The sequence below is a fragment of the Rattus norvegicus genome, chromosome X (assembly GCF_021556685.1).
Source record: "Rattus norvegicus strain SHRSP/BbbUtx chromosome X, alternate assembly SHRSP_T2T, whole genome shotgun sequence".
Classification (NCBI taxonomy): domain Eukaryota; kingdom Metazoa; phylum Chordata; class Mammalia; order Rodentia; family Muridae; genus Rattus; species Rattus norvegicus.
Genome location: NC_141554.1, coordinates 74,381,149 through 74,406,550, shown reverse-complemented (window position 1 = coordinate 74,406,550; position 25,402 = coordinate 74,381,149). Strand labels below are relative to the sequence as shown.

At 45.6% G+C, this 25,402-nt stretch overlaps 3 protein-coding genes across 7 annotated transcripts; 2 read left to right on the top strand and 1 right to left on the bottom strand.

The window, feature by feature from the left end:
* The first annotated feature begins 208 nt into the window (after positions 1 to 208).
* Il2rg (interleukin 2 receptor subunit gamma) lies at positions 209 to 3,878 on the top strand. 2 transcript variants are annotated; one of them, NM_080889.1, is made up of 8 exons: positions 216 to 344; positions 572 to 725; positions 942 to 1,126; positions 1,319 to 1,458; positions 1,908 to 2,070; positions 2,535 to 2,631; positions 2,822 to 2,888; positions 3,226 to 3,876. In NM_080889.1, exons 1-8 carry the CDS (start codon positions 230 to 232, stop codon positions 3,409 to 3,411), a joined length of 1,107 nt encoding a protein of 368 aa, NP_543165.1. In that variant the 5' UTR covers positions 216 to 229; the 3' UTR covers positions 3,412 to 3,876. The 2 variants fall into 2 exon arrangements, with proteins under 2 accessions (XP_087455138.1, NP_543165.1); XM_087599012.1 differs by lacking the exon at positions 2,535 to 2,631 and having other exon boundaries at positions 209 to 344; positions 3,226 to 3,878.
* A 388-nt stretch (positions 3,879 to 4,266) lies between these two features.
* On the top strand, positions 4,267 to 6,690 carry Cxhxorf65 (similar to human chromosome X open reading frame 65). Of its 4 annotated transcripts, NM_001433446.1 has the most exons (6): positions 4,267 to 4,440; positions 4,564 to 4,650; positions 4,850 to 4,984; positions 5,784 to 5,852; positions 6,246 to 6,412; positions 6,568 to 6,690. In NM_001433446.1, exons 1-6 carry the CDS (start codon positions 4,416 to 4,418, stop codon positions 6,658 to 6,660), a joined length of 576 nt encoding a protein of 191 aa, NP_001420375.1. In that variant the 5' UTR covers positions 4,267 to 4,415; the 3' UTR covers positions 6,661 to 6,690. The 4 variants fall into 4 exon arrangements, with proteins under 4 accessions (NP_001420375.1, NP_001420377.1, NP_001420376.1 ...); NM_001433448.1 differs by lacking the exon at positions 4,850 to 4,984; NM_001433447.1 differs by lacking the exon at positions 5,784 to 5,852.
* A 493-nt stretch (positions 6,691 to 7,183) lies between these two features.
* Positions 7,184 to 13,998, bottom strand: Foxo4 (forkhead box O4). Its single transcript, NM_001106943.2, has 3 exons — positions 12,908 to 13,998; positions 8,883 to 9,939; positions 7,184 to 8,602 (listed from the first exon to the last, which is right to left on the bottom strand). The coding sequence occupies exons 1-3, from the start codon at positions 13,358 to 13,360 to the stop codon at positions 8,595 to 8,597; spliced, it is 1,518 nt and encodes a 505-aa protein (NP_001100413.1). The 5' UTR covers positions 13,361 to 13,998; the 3' UTR covers positions 7,184 to 8,594.
* Positions 13,999 to 25,402: the final 11,404 nt, after the last annotated feature.

Below are 25,402 nucleotides of genomic sequence, written 5' to 3'. Positions count from 1 at the left end.
AGTATTAATCTTGACAGAACATCACCTTAGAGCAGAACCCAAATCTCCCAGGGGACTTAGCTTATGTCACTGAACACATTTACTAACCCCCCTCCCTCTACAGCGTGGTTTCTAAGGTTCTTTCCACCGGAAACTACGACAAAAGGAAATGTATGGGTGGGGAGGGCTTGTGGGAGAGTGGTTCAGGGTTCTGACACAGACTACACCCAGAGAAAGAAGAGCAAGCGCCATGTTGAAACCATTATTGCCATCTAGATCCTTCTTACTCCTTCAGCTGCTTCTGCTGAGGGTAGGGTGGAGCTCCAAGGTCCTCATGTCCAGTGGGAATGAAGACACCAAATCTGGTAGGAAATCTAAGACCAGAGGGGATTGCTGAGAGGAAGGCTATGGGGAAAGGGCTGTATAGAAGCTCTTTCTATACAATCTGGAGCCTGCTAGTGCTCACTATAATGACTAAAAAGAAGTGTGGGGAAGGGGAGGGGAGGGGAGGGCTGTCTGTCTCACTACTGCTTCTTCTGACCAAGATTTCTTTTTCTTCCACTCCACTGTTTCATTTTCTTCCCAAACTTAGATCTCTTGCTGACTTCTATGGACCTTAAACATCTCAGTGTTCCTACTCTGCCCCTCCCAGAGGTTCAATGCTTTGTGTTCAATGTCGAGTATATGAATTGCACTTGGAATAGCAGTTCTGAGCCTCAGCCGACCAACCTCACTATGCACTATAGGTATGAGAAGGGGGAGGGGTAGTACAGGAAGAAGAGAAGGTGGGTTAGCTGAGAGAGACGGGGGAGCAAAAAAGTGGGTAGCCAGCTCCTCAGGTACCATACCAGTTTCTCATGGGATAAGTTATCAGTTCAGACCAGATGAAGCTAGGCTATGGGCAGATGTGGTACCTACCTATGTTTGGCCCATCATTCTTTTGCCTTGTAACCCTTCTCTAGGTACAAGGGATCTGATAATAATACATTCCAGGAGTGCAGCCACTATCTGTTCTCAAAAGAGATTACTTCTGGCTGTCAGATACAAAAAGAAGATATCCAGCTCTACCAGACATTTGTTGTCCAGCTTCAGGACCCCCAGAAACCCCAGAGGCGAGCCGAACAGAAGCTAAACCTACAGAATCTTGGTAATCGGGAAAGAAGTGGCCAAGAGGCCAGGGAGCTTAAAGGCACTGGAGTTTATAGATTGTTCTTTTCTCATTGTTGGTCATGGGCAGAAAGGCGAAGATGGGGGGGGGGCGGGGAGGGATGAAGGGAATTACCTCCAAGATCCTGACTTGTCTAGGCCAGGGCAATGACCACGCACACACATATTCCAGTGATCCCATGGGCTCCAGAGAATCTAACACTTTATAACCTGAGTGAATCTCAGGTAGAACTGAGGTGGAAAAGCAGATACATAGAACGCTGTTTACAATACTTGGTGCAGTACCGGAGCAACCGAGATCGAAGCTGGACGGTGAGTGACTTGGCATTGTGGATCAGTGGCTAAGGCCAAGTAAGAGGAGAAAGGGTTCAAGTAGCCAGACAGAAAAACCTAACACCAGGTCCCAGTTCTCTGCCTCCCAGCCCCTCTGTCCATACTTTCACTTTTTCTTTCTGACATCATCAGTGAGCTTTCCCTTTGTCTCTCCCACCATCCTCTTCCTGATGACAGACATAAAGGAAGCCAGCGAGTGGGTCTGGGGGGAATTAAGTTAGAGAAGGGGAGCAGTATGTTCTCATTAGTCAGGAGAGGAGCAAAGTAGAACAGGGAGGAACCAGAACTGGTTTTTTGTTTGTTTTCCTGGTACTGGAAAGACCAAGAAATTAGAAGAATCAGAAGATGACATTGAGGTATAGGCAAGAATGTTCCCATTCTCTCTTCCTTTATAGATAACCTCTTTCCTTCGCCCTTCTTCTCCCTAGGAACAAATAGTGGATCATGAGCCTAGATTCTCCCTGCCTAGTGTGGATGAACAGAAGCTGTACACATTTCGGGTTCGGAGCCGCTTTAACCCGATCTGTGGAAGTACTCAACAGTGGAGTAAATGGAGCCAACCAATCCACTGGGGGAGCCATACTGCAGAGGGTAAAGTGACCCAAATGCATCATCCCTAAATCATTCACCCATACCCTAACCTTTGGAACACACTGTCACTACCATTTGCTTTATCTCTCTAGCCCTAAGTCTCAGCCCCCTTACTGTTTAGCCTCAATCACTATGAAGTAGGGTTTTTTCTATGTAGGGATGAGAAGGGGTGCAGCTGAAATAGAAGAGTGGATCCCCAAGGAGGCCAAAGGATGTTCCAGGGAAATATTAAATGTGTAGGAGGTCTCCACAGGATTCCATAGAGTCTGCAGAGTGGAGATGAGCTTGGATCTGGGCTGCCCTCTTTGATTTGGCTTATTCATCTGTTAAATGTAGATAAACATTGTTCCTCCCTTTCAGGAGCTATATGAAAAGTAAGCATAAGGAGTGTGTCTTGCGTGGTGCCTGGCATCCATGTCTTATGAGTACCACAATGCCAGGGTCATTTTCCTTGTTTGTTACAGAGAATCCTTCCTTGTTTGCACTGGAAGCTGTGCTTATCCCTGTTGGCACCATGGGGTTGATTATTACCCTGATCTTTGTGTACTGTTGGTTGGAACGGTGAGATTTCAGGAAGCCCTTAAAATGAGGTGGGGGTAGTGGGGTTATTTCAAGATCTCCAGGGTAGATCATTTAAGAGCTATGATAAGAGTGTTGAGAGGAAGCTAGAGGTTCCATGCTGGCCAGTTGGATAACGGGTAATAAAGAATCTTTCATTTAATGCTTCTGCTCCCTCTTTCTCTCTGGTCAGAATGCCTCGAATTCCCGCCATCAAGAATCTAGAGGATCTGGTTACTGAATACCATGGGAACTTTTCGGTGAGAACACTGCCATACACATACTAAAGTTTATCAACTGCCAACTGCCAGTCAGCAAGACAGACGGGGGTGGGGCAGGGTGCACAGCAGAGGGAGGAGGGGGCCTGTATCATCAGGATGTGGCTGACCAAATGGAGGGTGGGCTAGGCAGAGAGACAGAGCAAACGAGATTTGTGTGATACAGACGGAAACTACAGGGCATTAGGAGCCCTGGAGCCTAGATAGCCCTTCTGTAATCACAATGGTTACAGATTTGTGAGAGATCCGTTGGCCCAGAGCCTGGGTCTTCTGCTTCCTGCCCCTAATTGACCTCTGACCTGGAGATATCTGTCTTTAGGCCTGGAGTGGTGTGTCTAAAGGGCTGACTGAGAGTCTGCAGCCAGACTACAGTGAACGGTTCTGCCACGTCAGTGAGATTCCCCCGAAAGGAGGAGCCCTAGGAGAGGGGCCTGGAGGCTCTCCTTGCAGCCTTCATAGCCCTTACTGGCCTCCCCCATGTTATTCTCTGAAGCCTGAAGCCTGAGCCTCCAATCCCTTGATGGAACCTCAAAGTCCTATAGCCCTAAGTGATGCTAACCTCCCCCTACACATTTTGCCAACCTGGATCCAATGCTTATTGCCTCCCGCTATGGCTAATTTTCAATTTCATGTCCCATGTAACTGCTTTTCCATTCCATACGCCCTACTTGAGAATGCCCCTTGCCCCCTTTCCCTGCACAAGCCCTCCCGTGCCTAGTCTAGTACTTTTTCACTTTTTTTTTGAGAGAGTCTTACCCTGTAGTCCGGGGTGGCTGGGAACTTACTACGTAGGCCAGATTGGCCTATAACTCAGAGGCGATCATCCCACTTCTTCTTCTCAAGTGTCGGCGTTCTTGGCAAGCACCACCACATCCAGCACGGCCCTCTTCTTTTACAGGATTCTCCCTCCCTTTTTCTACCTACCATTCAACTGTTGCCAAATCAATAAGAAATAAAGTTTTTAACCAATGATCATCAAGAATGTCTGTTGCGGAGTTGGGGAGCAGGAGAAACATGGCATACAATGAAGTTGGGAGGAATGGTGTCAGGGTAGGCAAAGGGGGTAGTACAGCATACCGAAGAAACAAGAGGACTACAAATTAGCTGAAAGGAGTGCTGGTCTGGCTACTTTTCTCTGATAATTTCTGGGCTCACCCCAGGGGCCAGTTTAGAGTTATATTTGCCATGTTGTCCCAATTCCTCGTTGCTCCTTTACAGATCCTATCCACTGTCTTCTCTCCTTGGCCTTACTGTGCCTTCTATTACACATACCATTTCTGACCTCATAATCCTTTAGCTACAGCCCCAGGCCCCACCCCTATAGATCCTGGCCACCCCCAACTGTCAAAAGTTCTCTCCTGTCTGCCCAGTCAGGGCCTCCTTCATTTTATGAAATACTGCCCCTTCAACCCTCCAACCCTATGGGCACCCTCAGGCCCCCGGGGCCACTAGAACACCTTCCTTCTGCATGATTCATCAAGGAGTGAAGAATGAAATGACCTCAGTAGCATGTTTATCATCATCAAACATGGAGGTGAGGGGCAGCACAGAGCAACAGCCTGGGGATGGACATGGGGAGGGGTGAGGGCAGCTCAGGAGATCGTGGAGGGGTAGAACTAGAGAAGGGCCTGCATACTTCCATCCCATCTCTCCTTAGACAATCAAGAGTTTCTGGTCAATACCAATTGCTCTGTCCTCCTGTTGCTACACTACACCAGAAAGAAAATGGGATTACGGAAAACAGGTAAGTAGTTTAGGGTGGAGTAGTGATTGAAGATCAGAAGCAATAAGCTGCCTCTAGCCTCTAAACTTTCCTCCCAGCAAGAAGGGTTATCCTCCTCTCCTTGAACCTTCCTCAAACCCATTCTGTAGAGGACCACTGGCCCCTTTCACTCATATTCTCTGTTCTTCTCTATCCCAATTACCCCATGGCCTTCCTCTAGACACCATTGATTTGTGTGATGAATCGGGGACCATGAAGTTACTCTTCCTGTCAAAGACACCTGGAGACTATGCCAGCAAATTCCTTACAGCTCGAAATACCTACTATGTTTGTAAAGTGGAGCGTGGGGCACCAGGTAGAGGCTTGGGAGTGTTCTCTATAGATCAAATCCCTCAAGATGGCCTATGAAACTTGTCCTTAAAATAAGGCAGCTTTTTCTTGTAATCCCAGCACTCAAGGAACAAAGGCAGGAGAATTGTGAGCAAGACCTCATCCCAAACACAAGTATCATACACACAACAAACAATATAAAGCAGGGCCAGGATGTAGCTCACCTGGCAGAGGGCTTGCCTAGCATGCCTGAGATTCTGGATGCCATCCTCAACATGACATACAATTGGGGGCCTATAGTCCTAGTATTTGGAAGGTGGAGTCAGGAGGATCCGAAGTTCAGGATCATTTTTAACTATACAGCAACTTCGAGGACAGCTGGGGCTGCATTAGACCCTGTCTCAAAAGGAATACATTCTTTAGAAATGGAGGTAAAGAAGCTTGAGAATTAGAGGCCAGCTAACTCAAAAGAAAATGCCCACAAGGTAGAGCCAAGAACATTAGAAGTTCAAAGGGAACTTGGGCTATATGAGATCCTATCTCAAGACACCCTAATAAGTAAACCAGGGCATTCTTAGCCAGCTCTAAATAGACCATAACTAGTCAGCTCAAAGAACACTACTTTGATGACAGTAGGTTAGGCACATATACCAAGCCACCCTACTTCATCCTAGGGTCTATGTGGGGTCGGTGCCAAAGGGGAGGAAAATGTGTACCAGCTCAAGAAAGTGTTTATTGTTAGAATCCTGAAATCGTGGGCTTTAAAAGGGCAAAGACTTTGTATGTATCAGGGGCTGGAGGATGGCCTAATGCTATGTTTACAGGTACCAGGATTGAGAATTCCTACAAAGCTATTGTGCCCCTCCTGAAGCATCCAGAACCTGAACTAGTTGGTAAGGCATGTGATGGGGGAGGTAGGACATAGGAAGTGGTGTATTGTCATAAAGTGGTAACCCCAGCATTCCAGCAGGATTTTGAGTTAAAGGCAACCTGGGCTTAAATGTGGAGGACTCTGCCAGAGAAGGGGGTGGTATGAACATAGGGGTGGGACTAGAATAGTGTGGTAGGTGGGATCATAGGAGCCTAGGAAAAGGGGGACAAGGGTCTAGGTAAACTTTAGAGGGGGTGTCTGGTTTAAACAGTATGAACCATGAGTGTCACTCTCTTTTTTCCCATCATTTCTGTCTTAGGCCAAGTTATTCTGACTGATCCATTGAATGACAGAGGGTCATGATGGGTTCCATCTCTTTTCCTCAGAGGGGCTGGTGCTTTTTCTTGTTTTCTAGAGTCACTGCGCACACAATGTGAGTTCCTGGAGAGGAGCCGAATAAAGATGCTTAGAACTCTTGAAGCCAAGAGACTGGCAGCCATGGAATCCTCTGTAAATCTCCCAGCAAGATCTCCCAAGAGTGGTGGAACCCAGCAGACCCCTAGCCCAAGCAGCCAACTGAAGGTTCGAGCACAGCTCATCTCTGAGAATTTTCTTTCTAAATTCGATTTCTATGTTCACCATCTGACCCCAACCTTTCCCCCCCTTTCTTTAGCCTTAGACAGTAGCAATCTTTCCCTCCAGAGCCTCTTCATTCATAGAAGATTTTTCTTTTCCAGTCTAAAGGTGGGCGATCAGATGAAGACGGGCCACCTCCCACCCGCAGACCATTCTATAAGACTAGAGCAGACTTTCTCAAGAGACATCGTTAAGTCAATAAAGTGACCAAGTGAGAGCAGCAACTACCAGGAGACAGCATGAAATTACTGGAATTTAACCTGAGGTTAGTTTTCGAGAAAGACTCCTTCTCCCAGTATCTGCACAAAGGCTTCAGTAGGCTGTAGGCACCAGGGAGGCTGAGGGTGGACCAGAACAACAACAGAGGGCTGGAGTGAACACTTGGGGACTGGGGGTGGTGGTGAGGAAAGACTGTGAAGTCTAGTTACTAGACTTTTAGTACAATAAGCCTTTGAGGGCCAGAGAAGGGGGTGGGGTCTTCTCAAAGCAGACTACCTCCCCTCGGGGGAGGCCTATCTTGCAGCCGCCTACTCCTGCTGGGGTTAGGTGTCCCTCCCCCACCACACTCCATTACCTCCCAGGCTGAAATTCCCCCACCTCCCAGCCTGCGGGCAGTCCCTCCCACCCGCCAGTCAACTAACTGCCCTTCGACTTTCCGCCTCTCTCCCTCCCCCATATTGGAGGGGGGCAGCAAGGCAGCAGAAACCAGAAACCAGATCTGATTATAGACATTTATTGAACTCACTTATTGATTTGACACACTTCCCCACTCCAATCTAGCACATGATACAATCTGGGTAGGCCAGGCGCTGACACAGGAAATGATGGGAACCCACAGCAGGAGTGGGGGAGGGGACAATGCAAAGGGCGCTGGGGGAGGGGCTGCTTGGGGGCTGGGGTGGAGGAGCCCCAGATGGCCTCTCTGGCAGGTGCTAGTAAACCTGATCCACATTCCCCCCATCCCTGCTCATTTCCCAGACCCTCAGCCAAACTCCCCAAGCTCCCCCTTCCCTGTTCCTCCCCACAACCCTGCCTGCCACTATGGTCTTCACATAACCCTGGCAGACCAGGACTGGGAAGAAGGGCAGGGACAGCTGTCCCAGGCCTTGAACAGGGAGGTCTCTGTACCTAACTTTACTACCCTAAATCCTTCCTTCTTTCACGCCCCTCCCAGGCCCCAAGCCAATTTCAGGCTTTGGATGCTCTCTCTGGGAGCACTAACCCGCACTGGTGAAACAAGAGTGTGCTTGCCCCACAACAGCACCCTCTTCTAGGCACTAGTGGACAGAATGCAGAGACCTGGCTTAGGTTTCTGTGCTTAAAACTATGTATAGAGCTTTTTCTAGACCTGGTCCAAGGGGGAACGCTTCCTTCCAGTCACTCTTGCTACCCACCTTTCCCTAGCTTCCTGTGTCTCCTCCGTAAGAGTCTGTAGTGTTTGTATCATGTCACTATGACAAAGCCTTCGGAAAGAAAAAAAGCCTTCTCCCCCTCACTAGCACCTCACCACTGTTAAAAATCTCTATATTTGTGTTTATATTTCTTTAAAAGTTTATAAAAAGCCTGTCTGTTATCTGCATCCTTTCAAAAGTGATTTGGCCTGGTGAGCCACTCCAGTGCTCAAAACTTGGCCCTTCTAGGTCCCCAACCCCCACCCACCCACCCCACTGCATAAAAATCCAGGCTCAACCCAGCCTGGCCCAGCTCTAGTAAGACTCTCTCTACCAAAAATAATAATAATAATAATAATGATCCTGCTCCCAAAGGCAGGGTAATAAGGCCACTGGTGACTTCACATTTCCAACAGCATTGCTGGCCCCTGCTTCAAGGCCTAGGAGGTGTAATGGGGAAATCAATGGTGGCCCCTGAGAAAGGACCATAATTACCCCCTAATTGGCACAGTGAGAATAAGCCTTTCCCTCCTTCCTCCCATCACCCTCCTTCACAATCCCTACTGTCATTGATGTATCTTTATAATTTCCTCAACACTTGAGTGTGTGACCACCTATCCCTAGCTCTAACGTAGGGTCCCAGACTCCTGGGGAGGGCTCAAGGGGGAAAAGTGGATAAGGACAGGCTCGGCTCCGGCTCCACCTCTGAAGCAGGGGACAAAGCTTCTTGCTGTGACTCAGGGATCTGTGGGAAAAAGAAATGGAAGACAAGATAAGAAACTCATTTGGGACACCAGATCATACCAAAGGTACCTCTTCACCTTCCCAAAGCTCCCTAGCTTCCCCTTCTGTGATGCGGAGCCCACAGGTCCCCATTTAGAAGTTGTAGTATCCTAATGTGACATCTTCCCTTCTACCTCCCCAGGGACTCTTATTATGTGCTCTGAGGCTCTCTCTAGTTCAGATCATAGAATTAGCTGAACATTCAAGAGCAAAGATGACGGAGTGATTCGGTAGTGCTATACCTGGCTCAAAGTTGAAGTCCAGTCCCTCACCATCCATGAGGTCACTGATGATGTTATCCATGTCACACTCCAGGTTCTCCATGTACATATCAAGATCCAGATCCTGAGGCATTCTGTCATGGCTGAAATCTTCAGTAGGAGATGCAAGCACAGGGGTTCCCAGGACCTTAGGGATGGGAGCACCTGGCATGACTGGAGGTGGTGCCATCACAGAAAGGGTGGGAACCAGGTTGCTGGGACCAGGACCCTCTAGCGGCGTAGGACACAGGCTGACTCCTGTGGCCAGCTTGCTAGAGGAAGGCATTCCTCCCAGTAACAGAAGTGTAGGAGCCTGAGACAGGATAGGATCTACCTGGGTCATGAGAACATCAGCAGGAGGTGGTGGTGTATCAGAGGTGAGCAGAGCCTCTAGAGACTGGGAACTCGAGAAGCACCCTTCTCCTGCTGACAAAGACCCATCTATTGGGCCAAAGAGGGAGGCGCCATAGCTATGTAAGGGGCCAGCAAGCCCAGGATGCTGCAAAGAGAAGCTGGAGAGATTGCTCCTGGACAGCAAGGAATGGGGAGATGCAAGATTGAGCCCATCCAGCAGCTCTAGATCTTCACTGAGGGTGGGAGGGACACCCCCTGCATAGCTGCTGGCTGAGGCTGGCATTTCCTCTTCTGCTAGCACCTCAGACTCCGGCCTCATTGGGGACAGCCGAGTGCTGACAGTGCTAGCATTTGAACTGCTTCGTGGACGGAAAGTGGTCCACACATCAGCTTCTTCTCGATTTCGAGGACAAGGACTGCTCGACCACTTGGCAAAGTGGCCCAGAGGGCTCCTTGGAGTGGCACCTTCAGGTGGAGCTGGCAGGACAGATGGCTTCTTCTTGGGGCCTTTGCTGCGGCCCCGGAGCAGCTTGCTGCTGCTATCCATGGAGGCAGCCCTGCGCCGGGGTGCCTTGCCACCCTTGCCGCCATCGGGGTTCAGCATCCACCAAGAGCTCTTGCCGGTGGCCTCGTTATGTACCTTGATGAACTTGCTGTGCAAAGACAGGTTGTGACGGATGGAGTTCTGGATGGGAGAGAGGTAGAAGACGGGAATGAGATACGTGTAGGGGAGGGTGGTGGTCAGCAATCTAATCTAAGGGGATGCTGGGACACAGTAGGAGTTTCAAAAGTCAAATCCAGAAAGGAGAACTAGAGTGAGGTGGGAGACAAGAGACTGTACAGAGTTGCCAGCCTCCTCCTCTTCATCTTCTTCCTCCTCCTCCTCCCTCTGTCTCTCTCAGATTAGATTCCAAATTGGGCCTTTAATTCTAGTACCCGGGAGGCAGAGGCAGGCGCAGGGGAATTTCTATTGAGTTTGAGGCCAGCCTGGCCTATATAGTGAGTTCCAGGACAGCAAGAGTATTGTCTATACCTTTGGTAGTTAACAGTTGACATGACTAATGACATGAAACCATAAATCATGCCATATAGATTGAGTGAGATTGTGTGCAACTGTCCCCTAAGAATGGCCCCTCAGAGTGCCAAGGCCACAGCCTATCAAGCACACAATACATAGCCAATACATGTTCGGTTGGTACGTAGCCCCTCGATGACTATCATAAGGCTTCCCTTGAGGTTCTGTTAGCTCTTGAGTGCCTTTGGTACTAAAACCTACTTGTTTTTCATTCTTCCTTTACTGTTGACGTTCAGATAAATATATTCTTTTCCCCAAGTAGCCCAGGGTATGAGATGGAGGTTGATACTGCCTGAGCTTCTGGTGATACTTATTTTACTGGTTGGCCTATGGTGTTTGCTGTGCCTCCATTGCTTCCCAGCTCCTTCCCAGCTTTTCCCATAATCTCTCTATCTTGAAGGTCATTGACCTCCTGCACAGAGCTCTTTAGTTTAGAGATAAATTCAGGAGGAAGCTCGGACATGCTAGGAGCCACTAAGAAACTGAGGCTTGAGACAGCGGGAAACCACTTCTAGCTGACTGGTTTAAAAAAAAGCGACCCTTTTCTTGAAGAGCATGGCTTGAGTAGCCTCTTATGCCAAGGTCCTTTAGCAAACGACTTCTTTGCCTCACTGAGCGGATCCAGCCACCTCCGGCTCTTAGTAACTGAGCACCGCTGTGTCTTCTGGTTATGTGATTTCCTCCCTTCTTTTTCTCTAATTCTGGGTCTACTGAAGTAAATGTGTTATGGTGTGTGTGTGTGTGTGTGTGCGTGTGCGTGCGCACGCATGCACAAGCACACGCACACAGTGGTGGTCAAGCCTAGAGACATATACTGTGCAAGGAATTTACTACTGAGCTACGCTTCCATTGACAACCCCTCTCTATTAGGCCTTGGAACGAGCTAGCGGCAACTGTCAGTTCCCAAGTGTGCTTTTCTGTGTGTGTGTGTGTGTGTGTGTGTGTGTGTGTGTGTATGTGTGCACATGCACGAGTGTGCGTGCACGTGCACGAGTGTGCGTGCATGGGAGTGCGAATGCACGGGAGTGCGGATACCTAACTTAAGCTTTCTTGTTCAAGTGAGTGCCGCCCCCTGGTGGGGTGGGAGTGACCCTGGCACAACACCAGGGAAATATGAAGGGGGGGGCTCTGGAAGCTTTTTGGTCCCCTTTTGACTAGTTCGGCAATGAAAGCAAACTCAGAGAACCAGGATCTGTAGCAAAACTTGTACTCAAGTCCTCATCCTGAGGGTAGACTAATTACCTAACTTCCCTGTGCCTCATATGCAAAATGTGGACTCCCAGAACTGCTGGGAGGACTAACCAAATGAAAAAAAAATCTTAGAATTATTTCACGGGTTATGGATTTAGCTTAGTAGCAACCATGCTGCTCTGGGTTCAGTTCCCAGAACCAAAAGGGGGAGAAAGATTTCATAAACTATAAATGCCATGTTCTGTGTAAGTCATAAGGAGGGATTACTCCCAGTGTAACAAGCACTCGTCACTCTACCCTGGAAAATCAACTTAAGAGAAAAGAAAACAGCTGTGCAGGCTGGGTCCAAGGAGGGAAGCTCTTTGTGAGCTTGAGATTGTGGCATGGCAGTCTACCCAGAAACAGTGCCAAGGGTCTTGGTCAGCTGTCCCATCTTCTGTTCCGTCTGGCCCCTACGCATACTGTAGATCTGCTCCCTCACTGTAACATCTATGGGAAGATCCATTGTGTCCGCTGTACTCCGTGCAGTAACACTAACCATTTACAGAGATACAAGTCATTGATACAGGTTGTGGTGTTGAATTCTCCTTAGTTTTGTGATAAGAGTATTTCTCTGGCAAAGTTTTCAGAGTTATCGATCCAGATCTTCCCAGTTTCTTCAAGAAAGACCAAGAGAACTCTCAACATGGACTCTAAAGTCAAAGCTATGTGATACCTCCTTTCTCCATGAGTAGTATTCCTGAACAACAAAGACTTTCTTTCCCGGAGTTTGGATAGCGCCTTACAAGGAAGAATTTCACCAGGAGAAAGTAAACTGAGGCAGATAGCAGCTCATGGCCTCTTTCCTTAGTGCACAAGGTCGGCTACCTTTCTCCATGGATACTAACCACCTTTTTCCCCTTCACTGCCCACTCCCTCTTGGGCAGAGCAGACCTGTAACAGTTCCTGTTCACTGAGGTATTGGGAGGCAAGCAGGGAATCCGAGTAATCCCGCAGGAATGGGCCAAAAGGTGTTGGGTGGAAGGTAAGGGAGGAGGGAAGGCTAGGTGCGGGTGGAGAATCCACACAGTTCCTGCTGTACATAGGATAAAGACTTCTCTGTGGGAATAAATGTTTGGAGCAGCTCAAGCCAAAGTGCTGAGTAGCGAGTAGAGAATTCGATTTTCCTCAGAGCAGGGACAGTGTCTTATTCATCGCTGATCCTCCCGCTTCAAGCTCAGAGTGTGGCATATACTATGTACTAAGTAAATGTTTGTCTAACTGAAGATTAAACGGGGATCTTCGGGCTTTCCAAAAGAGTGGAAAGGCAGTAATGGGGGCACCGGGTATGAGAGTAACTGGAGGGGTCCAAGGGTGGATGGCGGGAAGGTAAGGGAGTCATACTTACCTTCCATCCTGCCGAGCTGTTGCTGTCACCCTTGTCCTTGAAGTAGGGCACCGTGCGGACCATCCATTCGTATATCTGGGCGAGTGTCAGCCGCTTCTCCGGGGCGCTTTCAATGGCCTGGCTGATGAGTTCTGCATATGACTGATTTCCCCAGGCATTCCGGCGGGAGCCTCCCTTCCGAGGACCTGTTACAGCCCCCAGGATTTCCGGCTGGGGGCCCCCTGCCGGCTCTGGGAGCCGAGAGGGCAACAGGGTCGGTTCGGAGTGTCCCTCCGTGGGTACCTTCTGTCCCAGACTGGGCTCCACCTCGGACGGTTCGGGTGGCTCCGTAGCGAGCTCTGGTCGAGGAAGGGGCCAGGTGCAGGACCGCGGACGGCTCTGGGGTTCGAAGTCGGGATCGAGGTCTATGATCGCGGCAGCCTCTGTGGCTGACTTCTTATTCTCTGGCTCCATACGTGGGGTCGAACCTCTGCAGCTCAGCGTTCAGTGGAGCCTGCCACAGTCCCTCACCATGCCTCCCCCAAGGGGGGAAACACATTCTTTCCAGTTCTCAGAAAGTCACGAACTTCTCCCTCCTCTCAGGACTCCAGCCCCTAAACTGTCCCTTCCACTCGGTGCTTCGATCCCCTCCGGACTACAGGCTGCAGCCTCAGAGTAGCGCTCTGAGGCACCACCTGTAACCTCCGCCTAGCGAAGGCACTTTCTGCACCCTCTCACTCAGCTTCCTGCTCTTTTAAACCTGAGGCACCGTATCCCCTCATACATTGCGCTCCCATCACCGAACGTCTCCTCAGCGAAGTTCCCTCCCCCTTTCAAGTTGCTGCCCCCCGGACACTCCTCCCAAATTTCCTCCACCCGGATCGCTGCCCTCCCCCACGCCCCGCTCCCGGGCGTCACTTGTCCCTCCCCTGGCTCTCCCTCCCCTCGCCTCTTCCCTCCAGGTCACTCTTGATAGGGTCAAGGTTCCCCTACTCCAGAACTGAATCCCCTATCGGACCCCCCCACCCCCCGCCCCCCGGGTTTCCCTTTTGTTTTGCTCCAAGCAGCAGCCCCCGCCTGACGTCTCTGTTTACCACTCGCTGGGGCAGCCATCTGCGCACGCGCCTCAGGAGCCACTTGGGAAACCGAGTTCTTCAATCGTGCCACCCTGGTTGGTCTTGAGGACTACATCTCCCGTCCTACCTTGCAATCAGGAGTCCGATATCGGCCGCCTGAGAGCGGCGCGTGGCAGGATGTGGGGAGGTGGAACTTTAATGGTTAGAGGTCGTCCCGGACTCTTTTTCTTTTCTTAAAAATTATTTTCCTCATTCCTTCCCTTTCCACCCACTTCCTCGAGTTTCGGGGTCGCCCAAAAGACCGTTTTGAAAGACGCTAGATTTTCCCATCCTTCACTAAGAAAGCAAAGTGAAAAGTATTGTCCCTATAAAAAGCAGAAAAACTATCAAAAAGTAGGGAACTGATTAGAAAATAAGACACACTCGCTTTGGGGAGTTGAGAGGGAAGCTTGTGCAACAAATGGTGTTCATTGGTTATGGTGCTTTCTCTACCTCTTCCACTCTCAATGTGCTTTTCACATACAGATCTTTTGCCAGTTTCCTCTGTCAGCTATGCAGACCTCTGAAATATTGATGTTTTCCTTGTTCTGAACTTCAATGGCTTCTCATTCAACACGTCTCCAACTTTTTTTTTTAAATCTCTTCCTGCACCTACACCTCTAGCCTCTAGCTACTCTTAACCTCTGAATTTGGTTAGAGGCTGTCCTGGGTCTACGGAGCCTTTCCAGCCACACTAGTGGTCACCTTTCCACGTCTGTAACTTGCTACTTCCAAATTCTAAATGGAGACATTGTGTCTGGGCCTTGGCATATTGGTGCTCACCTTTAATTCCAGCACTCAGGAGGCAGAGGCAGGCGGATCTCTAAATTATAGGCAAGCCTGGTCTACAAATTGAGTTCCAGAAGAGTCAAGAGCTACTTAGAGAGACCTTAAAACCAAACAAGAAAAAAAATCCCCATGTTTAAATGGCTATATAGTCCTAATAGGACCTGCTTTCACTCATTTCCCCCACTCCCACTATAGTTTATGTTTTAGGTTGCCAACAAGGTTACCTTTCTAAGAAACACCTGGTAATTAACCGCTAAAATATGTGCCAGTCAATGTTGTAATCACTTTACCAATTGTCTTAGTCACTGTTCTATTGCTATGAGCATAGCAATTCTTATAAAGGAAAACATTTCATTGGGCCTGACTTACAGTTTCAGAGGCTTAGACCATTATCATCATGACACAGAGCATGGTGGCAAATGTGGCTCTGGAGTAGTAACTGAAAGCTGAATCTTGGTCCACAGACCTAGACAGAGTGTATGACAATGGCCCTAGCTTGGGCTTTTGAAATCTCAAAGCCCACACTAAGTGACACACTTCTCCAACAGTGCAAGACCTTCTAATCCTTTCAAATAGAGCTACTTCCTAGCGAACCTATGGAAGGTATTCTTATTCAAACCACCAAATCAATGTTAGCTCACGTACTCTTCACATAACCCTGTAAGGTTGGTACCATTGTATCCATTTTATAGATGAAAATGAAGGTGTTCTGAGAGAGAAAGAGAGAGAGAGAGAGAGAGAGAGAGAGAGAGAGAGAGAGAGAGAGAGAGAGATTGATTTATGAAAGGAAACAGATGGGCCTAAGAATCCAGAGTACTGATGTCTGTCTCTTTTTTGTAAAGATTAATATATACATACATACATATATATGAATGCACTGTAGCTGTATTCAGACACACCAGAAGAGGGCATCAGTTACCATTATAGATGGTTGTGAGCCACCATGTGGTTGCTGGGTATTGAACTCAGGACCTCTGGAAGAGCAGTCAGTGCTCTTAACCAGTGAGCCATCTCTTGAGTCCCTGATGTCTGTCTCTTATATATTATCATGCACTGATGTTCAAACTCTAGGAAAGCTCTTCAGATTCAAGTTACACTTTTCCTGCTTCACATTTCACCTAAGCACACTAAGTTTGAACCAGCTGTAGTTTCCTCCTATTTTCTAGAAATATACTACTTTATAATAATTTTCCTTTTGCATCCTGTTTGTGTCTTTTTGTTGTTTAACAGAAATTTTGATAGAATTTCTGTGTGTAACCTTGGCTGTTCTGAAACTCACTCTGTAGATAAGGTTGGCCTTCATCTTTTAGAGACATCTGCCTCTGCCTCCTGACTACTGAAATTGAAGTCCTGTGCCACCACCACCCGGCTCTTTTTATTTTTAATATGTGTACGTATGAGGATGTGAGTGCGTGACTGTAAGTACCTGAGAAGGAAGGCCTGAGGCCCTGCTCCCCCTGGAGCTGGAGTTACAGGCAAATTGTGAGCTACGTGATTGGGTGCTGGAAATGTAACTGAGGTCCTCTGTAAGACCTCAGGTCTCTTAACTGCTGAGCCATCTCTCCCGCCGTGCATATTTTGTGTGTGTGTATGATAGGGTCTCACGTAGGCTAGGCTGGCCTCAAATTCATTGTGTAACAGAGGATGACCTTGATAGTCTCATCTTCCTGCCTCCAAGTCATCGTTCTTATCATTCTTCCCTCAGGTCTCCATTTCGGGAAAAATCCCATCCATTTGCCCCATGTTTTCTCAGGTACAGCACGTTGTCCCCATTGTGCATTTTAAGTCGCCTCTGGCAAGCTCATGTCATAGAGTTGCAGGTCGTATTTGTTTGTTCGTCTGGTTCTTACAATTAGCTGTGAGCTCCTGGGGGCAGAAATATGTTTAATGTATCTGTGGCCTCAGCTCTGTGTCACAATAAATGTTGGCAGTTAAACTTAAGATATTTAACAACTTTTAAATAAATACATATTTCTTTGCGTGGTCATACTGCAATTTTTCTGCTACGTAGCAAGGTTCTAGAGTGAGTGTACTTTAATTTGTCTACCATTTGAATTGTTGATGGATATATTTTCCTCCCTTCTTCCCTCTCCGTCTTCACACACTGGGCCTTCAAAGTGATGTTAGTCTGCTCATTGTATGAGAAACCCTGTTGATTCTCCATATTCTTAAAAAAATTATTGTGTATATATTCAGTGTGTGTGTGTGTGTGTGTGTGTGTGTGTGTGTGTGCATGTAAATTTGTGCACACATTTGTGTATAGATGTGTGTGAAGGCCAGAGGCTGATGTCAGTGTCCTCCTCTATCACTTACTCTCTGCTTTTTCTTTTTTTCTTTTTTCTTTTTTCCGGAGCTGGGGACCGAACCCAGGGCCTTGTGCTTGCTAGGCAAGCGCTCTACCACTGAGCTAAATCCCCAACCCCTGCTTTTTTTTTTTTTTTTTAATCAAAGCTAACTGATTCAGATAGACTGGCTGGACAGAAAGCCTCTCTTCTCTCTGCCTCCTTCCCAAAGCCATAAATACATACTATAAGCCCTGGTTTTAGGTGAATGTTAGGTATTTGAACTCAGGCCCTTATGTGTGTACCACAAGCACTGAGCTATCTCCCTAGCCCCTTCATATCCTTTTGTCCTTCTCCACCATGGGTTTATCCCCTACCTGTAGACAATCTTGGTGGTATAACAGAAGGCCATATATTCCTACATGAGATCTAGAATAAGGAGATGGGAAATATTTACTCATAATGCCTGTAAATACCTTCACATAAACTCCTTCCTCCCGTAGCCCCACTTAGAGTCTGTGTTAAGTGCTTCACGAATATAGTAAATTTGATGACAAGTCTAGTGGGCATTACATTACAGAGAGCTCTCCTTCCACTGAAACGGGTGTGGTGTCAGATCATGTAGAGTTGCTGAGATGGGAAAATGGCAGGATGGGGTAGGAATCTGTCCTGGCTTGAGTTATGTTTTGCATTGTCGCCTTTTGTCTATTTGTTTGAAAAGGTCCACCTCTCTACTAACTCATGTCCATCACCCCCTTAAATCTCTAGTTCAAATCGCAAAACTTGAGTGCTCATAGAAACTATCCTCAACTAGCACATCCTGACAAATAACTTTATTATTTTGTATCTCCTGCACCTCTATGAACTTGGTTTATAGTCTTATATTTATGTTTGTAGTTACATGACCTTTTATTTCATGGAAGTGTTATTGTCACCCTCATCAGACTGTAAACTCTTCCATCAATCAACAGAACTTTGTTAAGGCGTCACAAGAAGAAAGAATCTTTCATCTTTTTTTTTTTTAAAGAAAGGTTATCACTATGTACCCCTGGCTGGTCTGAAACTCATGGAGATCTACCTGCCTCTACCTCCCAAGTTCTTGGATTCACCAGTATGCCTGGCATAACTTTGAACACACACACACACACACACACACACACACACACACACACACACACACAGAGATATACATACATACATACATACATATACACATATATATGTGTGTGTATGTATGTGTGTAGATGTATAGATGCATATGTGTATATCATATACACATTATATATGTGTTACATTATATGTATTATATACATTATATGCTGTAGGACCAAGATTAGTGGGATGACTAAAAATAAACCATCATTTTGAAGCTACAAAGTTTAGGGTAACTTATCTCATTGCTGTGGGAATGTTAGAATAAATGTTATCCAAGAGAGACATCTTGGCACGTCTATAACCTCAGTGTTTAAGAGGAAGAAACAAAAAGGACCACTCATTGCACATTCAAAAATAAGCTGGTCCGCATAGCTAGCTCTAGACCCACCAGGGAGACATAGGGAGACTGTGCCTCAAACACAGAACCAAACTAAGCCAAACCAAACCAACTAAACAAAATTCAACCAACCAGACACAAAAAATGCAAACACAAAAATAGTCAACTGGAGTCAGCAAGGTGGCAGTAGAAAATAGAAGAGGTGTTGGGGAGGAAAGATGACCAACAATAGGCCATTATGAAGGATGAGCAGACACAGAGGGACCTAGGAGTCAAAGGCTTTTGTCCCATAGTTCATGTGCTCAAATGTCTCATTTGCTACATTATCTCTGTCTTGAAGGTCATACACGTTTGGCTGTCTTGCCTCTGTTACTGCTGCCACCACCCACTCTTCTACTTGGGTGCCACCCCCAAGCCTGCTGCCAAACTGGCTCTATCAATTTGAATGAAGACATTTCTCCACTTCTTCGTTACCTACCCTACTCAGCTGTGAAAAAAACACACAAACCTCACTTAGAGTTTTTATAGGATTTTGGAAGTAACTACATGGAAAATGTCATCCTTGTCATGTTAAGAACTAGTTGAAAAATAATAACGTGAATATTAATGAGTAATATTTCTGGATTTTGTTAAGTATTGAGCCTTTGCTAAGAGCATTATACAAATCATCTAATTGAATATACACAACTAAATAAGCTAAATGCTATTATTATTTTCTTCCTGCTTTTCTTCTTTCTTTCCCCATTTCCTTTCCCTTTTGTTAAAAAATGGATGGATTAGTTTTATTTTATGTGTGAGTTTTGCCTGCACATATGTATATGTACCAGATTTGTGCTTGGTGCCTGGAGAGATTAGAAAAGGGCACCATATCTTGTGGAACTGGAGTTATAGGTGGTTGTAAACCTCCATGTGGGTGCTGGGAATGGAACCTGAGACCTTTACAAGAGTAACAAATTACCCTTAAAAAAGCTGAACCATCTCTCTATTCTCAGTTGAGTTTTCTCTTTTCTTTTGTTTTTGAGACTAGGTCTCATACGACTCAGGCTGGCTTGTAATTCAGTAGGTAACTGAGGAGGACCTTAAACTTCAGATCTCCTGCCTCCCCATTCCCAAGTGTTATGACTACATGCATGTGCCACAACATTAGCTGGTTTTTTTTTATTTGTTTTCTTCTTTTTAAACTGGAGGTGTTGTGGGAGTGCATGCAACACACACACACACACACACACACACACACACACACACACACACAAGCAAAAATAGAAAAAAACCGAGTTATATATCTTAATAGTTAGAGTGCTTACCTAGCATGTGTGAAGCCTATGGCTATCGTGTGTAGTACAGTAAAAAATGACAGAAGAGTTTACAGTACATAAACACATGCTCATACTTTAAACTTACAGGAAAAGAACCAGCTATGATAGTATACTAGTTAATTATGTGTTCATAATTTTGATTAAGATATATTGAAAATGATAGGCAGAAATTTTTTAATTAAAAATTATTGCTTTTAGGTTAGAGTGTGGGGGCCCAGGCCTTTAATTCCAACACTGGGGAGGCTGAGGTAGGCGGACCTTTTCGAGTTCAAGGTGATCCTGGTCTATATGAGTTCCAGGAGAGTCAGGGCTAGGTAGAGAGACCCTGGCTAAAAAGGTTGCTTTTATTTGTATATGGGAGGGGGTGAGGTTCACGTGTTGCAATGCATGCAGCAGGGCAGTCAGAGGACTGAGGACAAGTTTTGAGAGTTAAACCTCTAGAAGAGCAGTCAGTGCTCTTAACCACTGAGCCATCTCTCCAGCCCAATTCTCTTCTTCTACCGTGTGAACGCCCAGGGATTGAACTCTGACCTTCAGGCTCCATGTCTGAATCATCTAGTTAGCACCTGTGTAAAACTTAAAAAACTAAAACCAAGACCAAAAAATAAACAGCAGCAGCAGCAGCAGCAGCAGCAGCAGCAGCAGCAGCAGCAGCAGCAGCAGCAGCAGCAGCAACAGCAGCGGCAGCAAACCACCAGAATCTGGGCTGAAGAGATGGCTCAGCAGTTAACAGCACTGGTTGCTCTTGCCGAGGAACCATTCCCCTGCTCGAGACTGTCTGTTCCAGGGAATCTGACACTGTCTTTTTGCCTCTGCAGGTACCAGACACCAGAAGTGATGCACATACACACATGTAGGCAAAACATCCATAGACACGAGATTTCTATGAGTTCAAGGCCAGCCTACTCAATATGGAGAGTTTCAGGACAGCTATGTAGAGAGACCTTGTCTTAAAAAAAATATCAATCAAGGAAGGAAGCAAGCGTGCAAGTGTACCTTTTAAACTGCTTTACATTCTGCCTCTTCTTAGAGGCAAAGTTTTCAATGGATTGAAGGAAGAACACACAGTCTTAAGCTTCTTAACAGAAAATCAGAGGCATAGGACCAGGAACCTGGTGTGCAAAGATTAAACATTAAATTCACCTTTGGGAGGGGGTTAAGGGAAGGGGGCATGGAGCAAACTGCCCAAAGTCTTCTTGTCAGGAAGAAAGAAGATAAGCATTCCTTAAGGGGGTGGGGGAAGGGAGAGGAAGAGGGAGAGACTTCTCTGTCACTAACATGTTTTTGTCCCCAATTGAAAAGACTGGAGAGCAAACAAAATTGTTTTTACAAAACAAAAATACTTATAATCCCATTGCCCTCATACAATTTTATCTTTGCCTATCAGCTTTCAGTCTTTGTCCATAGGCACAGATAATTTTACATGGCTGCAATTAGAGTCTTTACACCAGTTTGTGTTCCACGTTTTTTCTATAACTGTATCATAAACAGGTTTTCACATTTAGTCTTCCATAATTATAATTTTTAACAGCTACATAATGGTCCATTGCTGGCACTAAATTCTACAAGAAATATCTCTTGTGGGATTAATATAGGGAACAATGTCCTCAGTAACTGTTTAATAACACACAGAAGAGATTCCCATATTACTTTCTCATAACTGCCCTGGTTGAAAGCCAGGGCACAAGATTAAAACTCTTCTGCAAGCACTGGGCTCAGATGTTTCAGGCATGTAACCTTCTAGTGCTCTAACTTGATCTGAGGACACAACTTAAAATGCCATGTAAAGCAGTGGTTGGATAGAATGTCCCTTACCAATATAGTCCATAAATATCTCTTCTCAGAGGCAGGCATTTGACAGGACTTCAAGGCCAACTCCATTTATTCTCTTGAAGGACAGAAGTAGCGGTACCCTGTTGTTGACTGAGCCAGGATCCATATGCTTTGGAAGTTGGATGAACAGGTGGTCTGGTAACAGGGCTACCACTCTGGCTTGAAAGTTGAGAAGCCTGACTAGTGTTGTTGCCTGCATGGATGTTTACCTCATGTCCCTGTGGAGGTAGGGTGCAGGTAAATCCAGCTTTTTTTTTTTTTTTTGAAGTAGCTTTTGAAACTGAGTTTCATGCCACAAAGGGGAGATTTTATTTTTTATGTGAACTGTTTGCAAAGCCCATAACCAGTCACGTGGTCTCTGAATGGGAAGTCTCAAGATGTTCCAATGGAACCTCTGGTTTTAGGAGCTGTAGTGTTCCACTGTGCCAGTACAGATTGGCTACAGAGTAGGTTTTATATTGACCAACTGAATTTTGGAGACTGTCGCTAAGGATATTACAGACTGTTTTACGTGAATGATGTTGAGTTGTTATTTCTAGCACTAAACATGTGCCAGAACAATCTCTACTTTAACAACTGTACCTAAGGCCTGTAAGATGGCTCAGTAATTAAAGACCACCAACCCGAACTCAACCCTCAGAACCAAAGTGAAGATGGCAGGGGAGAACTGAATCAATAGAGCTGTCCTCTACACCTCTGTGTATCATCTCCCGCAACAACAACAACAACAACAACAACAACAACAATAACAACATTAAAAGAACTGTACGTCTTATGCACTAAAATAACTGTTAGTAACATAAAGCCAGATCTTTTAAAAATTTTTTAGTATAAACATTACAATATAAAGTGGAAAACATTTTAAATAATGAAAATGAGTAATATAACTACAATCTTGTATTTTAGCATAATTATCATTAGGTTGGTGAACTTCCCTTATTTTTCTCATCATATTTTTGTATATTTATGTACACATCAATTAGTGTCCTGTTTTGATCACTGTAATTACATGAGTATATATAAATGTGTTTTCTTTGAAAATTTTTGATCATTGTAGAGTAAAAGTTTCCTTTTGGCCTGTAGCCCACAGACCTTACCATTCCCTCCTCTCTGAAGAAACTCCTGCCAGGAGTTTAGCTGTTTTTATTTTTGGAATGCTAAGGATATATCAGAGCATGCATGCTAGGCAAGTGCTCAGCCCTTAGACTTCTACCCTTACAGTGGGAAATGGAGTAATGTGTTAGTACAATCTCTGCTGCTTATAACAGAATATCACAGCTTTAGTAATTTCTAAATAGTACACGTTTTTGCCTCACAGCTCTGAAGGCTGAAACATCCTAGATCAAAGGCTACATCTGGAGAGGCCCTTCTTGTTGCATCATAAGATGGCAGAAGGGGGTTACAAGGCAACAGGGCACTCGAGAGATAGTGAAGGCACTTGGCCTTTGTAAGATTGCCACTCCCATAATGTCAAAGAGATTGTGATGATGATGGCTTGTGTTCATTCTCAAAGGCAGAGACCTCCCAACCTGGTCACCTCCCAGAGATCTCATCTTTTAAAACTATTAAATCTGGCATCATGTTTCCAACACATTCAAAGTACAGCCATTGTTTTTTGTTCTTTTTTGCATCATTGATTATGTTTAGCAGCTTCTTTTCCCGCCCCATACAGATACTTGTGAGGTCTATCTTTATTGATATATCTAGTTTGTTCCCTTCAACTCCTATGTTATATTCCGGTTAGTGAATGTGCCATATTTTATTTAACCATTCCTGAGTGAAATGTGTGAGTCAAAAGATGTGTTATCTAACTGAAAAGACAAGGTTCCTGGAACATCTGTCTTTCTGGGAAATAACTATACTCTGTGTTGACCTCCCTACCCCTCAGTACCCACCAGTGCAAAGAGACAATTGAAGTGAAAAAAAAAAAAACCAAAATCACGCTTTATGTTTATGCAGAGACTTGGTCCTGAGATGACCATTTTGAATGTGTAGATTCACAGTGCTTTCTAGTGGAGCTTTCTGTGATGATGGAAATGCCTTGTAACTACACGGTTCAAGAAAACAGCCAAGTGAGTCCATATAACCACTGAGTATTAAAACGTGGCCAGTGAAACTGAGGAGCTGGAGACCTTTTCCTTTGCTATAGAATCTTATGTATCCCTGGCTGCCCTCAAACTCACTATTTGGCTGAGGATGAACTCCTGATTCTTCTGTTGTATCTCAGTGCCAGGATTACAAGCAGTTATCAAAACACCTGGCTGGAGATTTTTTAAATCTAAGAGACCACTTGTAGCTATCTCGTTGGATGGTAAAGGTAAAATTCTTTTGTAACTTGCATCATCAGAACTCCGAGACAATTGCAATACCCTCTAAAGGTCAGGATGATGACACTAAGATCTTGTCTTTGTCCTCGTACGTGTTGGTCTCTTAGGATTGTCTCTATTTTCCTGGCTCCTATGTGGGTCAAAAGATGTGTTATCTACTGAAAAGACAAGGTTCCTGGAACATCTGTCTTTCTGGGAAATAACTATACTCTATGTTGAAATTCACCCTAACACCTTCACTTGACATTTAATAAACCAACCCCTAGCAGTCATTCCATTAGCTCACTAAAAGCTTTGAGGATGACAGAGTATGTCCCAAAGTCAACAGCAAAGTATAAACATCTTACAGAAATGGTCTTGGCTAAGAGTCAGCATTGTTCAGCTAGTTCGGTTGTGTGTCATAAACGGGGTTTAGACCCAGAGAGAACTGATGTACCTTTTTGTTTTCTGCAAATGGCTGAATCCCCATCTAGAGCTCCTCTATCACCAGAAGTTTCCAGGCTGTTCCATATAGCCTGCAAAATCTATAGCTCACGTACACAGGCACATGGTTATGCCATTCACTCCCAGAGTGGGTTCTAGAATGTCCAGATCTAGTGTCCAGTTGATCTTTACTGGCTGTATCAGGCAGATATGACAAGCTCATATGGGCTGAAGAAATACACAGCTATAGGGAGAGGCTTAAAGACATAGATATATATGGTCTCATCCAATACCAGCACCTCTAATATGAGCATTGATCTATGAAAGTGTACCTACCCTCTTGTCTTTCTGCACCCCCAATTTCCTGTTCTTTCATGTTTACTTTCTCTGATCTCTGCTTACTCCTTGTTCCCTTTGCTTCTGGCAGTTTCCATTGCTGATCCCATTCTTTTTTATTCCCTTTTGGGGCCAGCTCTACAGCATCCCTAAATAAAATCTTGCACTCAGTTAACCTGTAAGTGTTACCAGGTCATTAAGATGTAAGTTATGGAAAAAGGCATAAACACACTCTTGTCTACTTGTGATAATGGTTGGGTGTACTGCAGCCCTTCCAATTACCCTAAGACTTTATGTTTTAAATTTATAAAAAATCAAAGTCTATTCCCCTATTATAGGAGTAGTACATCTTTACTAAATAGTAACTATGTTGCACATAAAAATTTCATACTTATACTATGCACTGAAAACTCTAGTTAGTATTTGAAAAATTATTTGTAATTATGTGTATGTGGTGTGGGTATATGAATGTAAGCGCTCTTAGAGGCCAGAAGTGTCAGGTCCAGCTGGAGTTAGAGTTACAGGCAGTTGTGAGTTCTCCAATATGTATTGAGAATCAAATCAAATTGAGATCTTCTGCAATAGCAGTACATGCTCTGATGG

What these genes read in the sequence shown, in the direction of transcription:
- Foxo4 (NM_001106943.2), bottom strand. Translation starts at nt 13,360, where the DNA reads ATGGAGCCAGAGAATAAGAAGTCAGCCACAGAGGCTGCCGCGATCATA. An exon ending in ACAGCTCGGCAGGATGGAAG is followed by an intron (nt 9,940 to 12,907) that starts GTAAGTATGACT and finishes TCTCCCATCCAG; the next exon opens with AACTCCATCCGTCACAACCT.
- Cxhxorf65 (NM_001433446.1), top strand. Translation starts at nt 4,416, where the DNA reads ATGTTTATCATCATCAAACATGGAG. An exon ending in AATGGGATTACGGAAAACAG is followed by an intron (nt 4,651 to 4,849) that starts GTAAGTAGTTTA and finishes GCCTTCCTCTAG; the next exon opens with ACACCATTGATTTGTGTGAT. An exon ending in TCCAGAACCTGAACTAGTTG is followed by an intron (nt 5,853 to 6,245) that starts GTAAGGCATGTG and finishes CTTGTTTTCTAG; the next exon opens with AGTCACTGCGCACACAATGT.
- Il2rg (NM_080889.1), top strand. Translation starts at nt 230, where the DNA reads ATGTTGAAACCATTATTGCCATCTAGATCCTTCTTACTCCTTCAGCTG. An exon ending in ACCGAGATCGAAGCTGGACG is followed by an intron (nt 1,459 to 1,907) that starts GTGAGTGACTTG and finishes TCTTCTCCCTAG; the next exon opens with GAACAAATAGTGGATCATGA. An exon ending in GTGTACTGTTGGTTGGAACG is followed by an intron (nt 2,632 to 2,821) that starts GTGAGATTTCAG and finishes CTCTCTGGTCAG; the next exon opens with AATGCCTCGAATTCCCGCCA.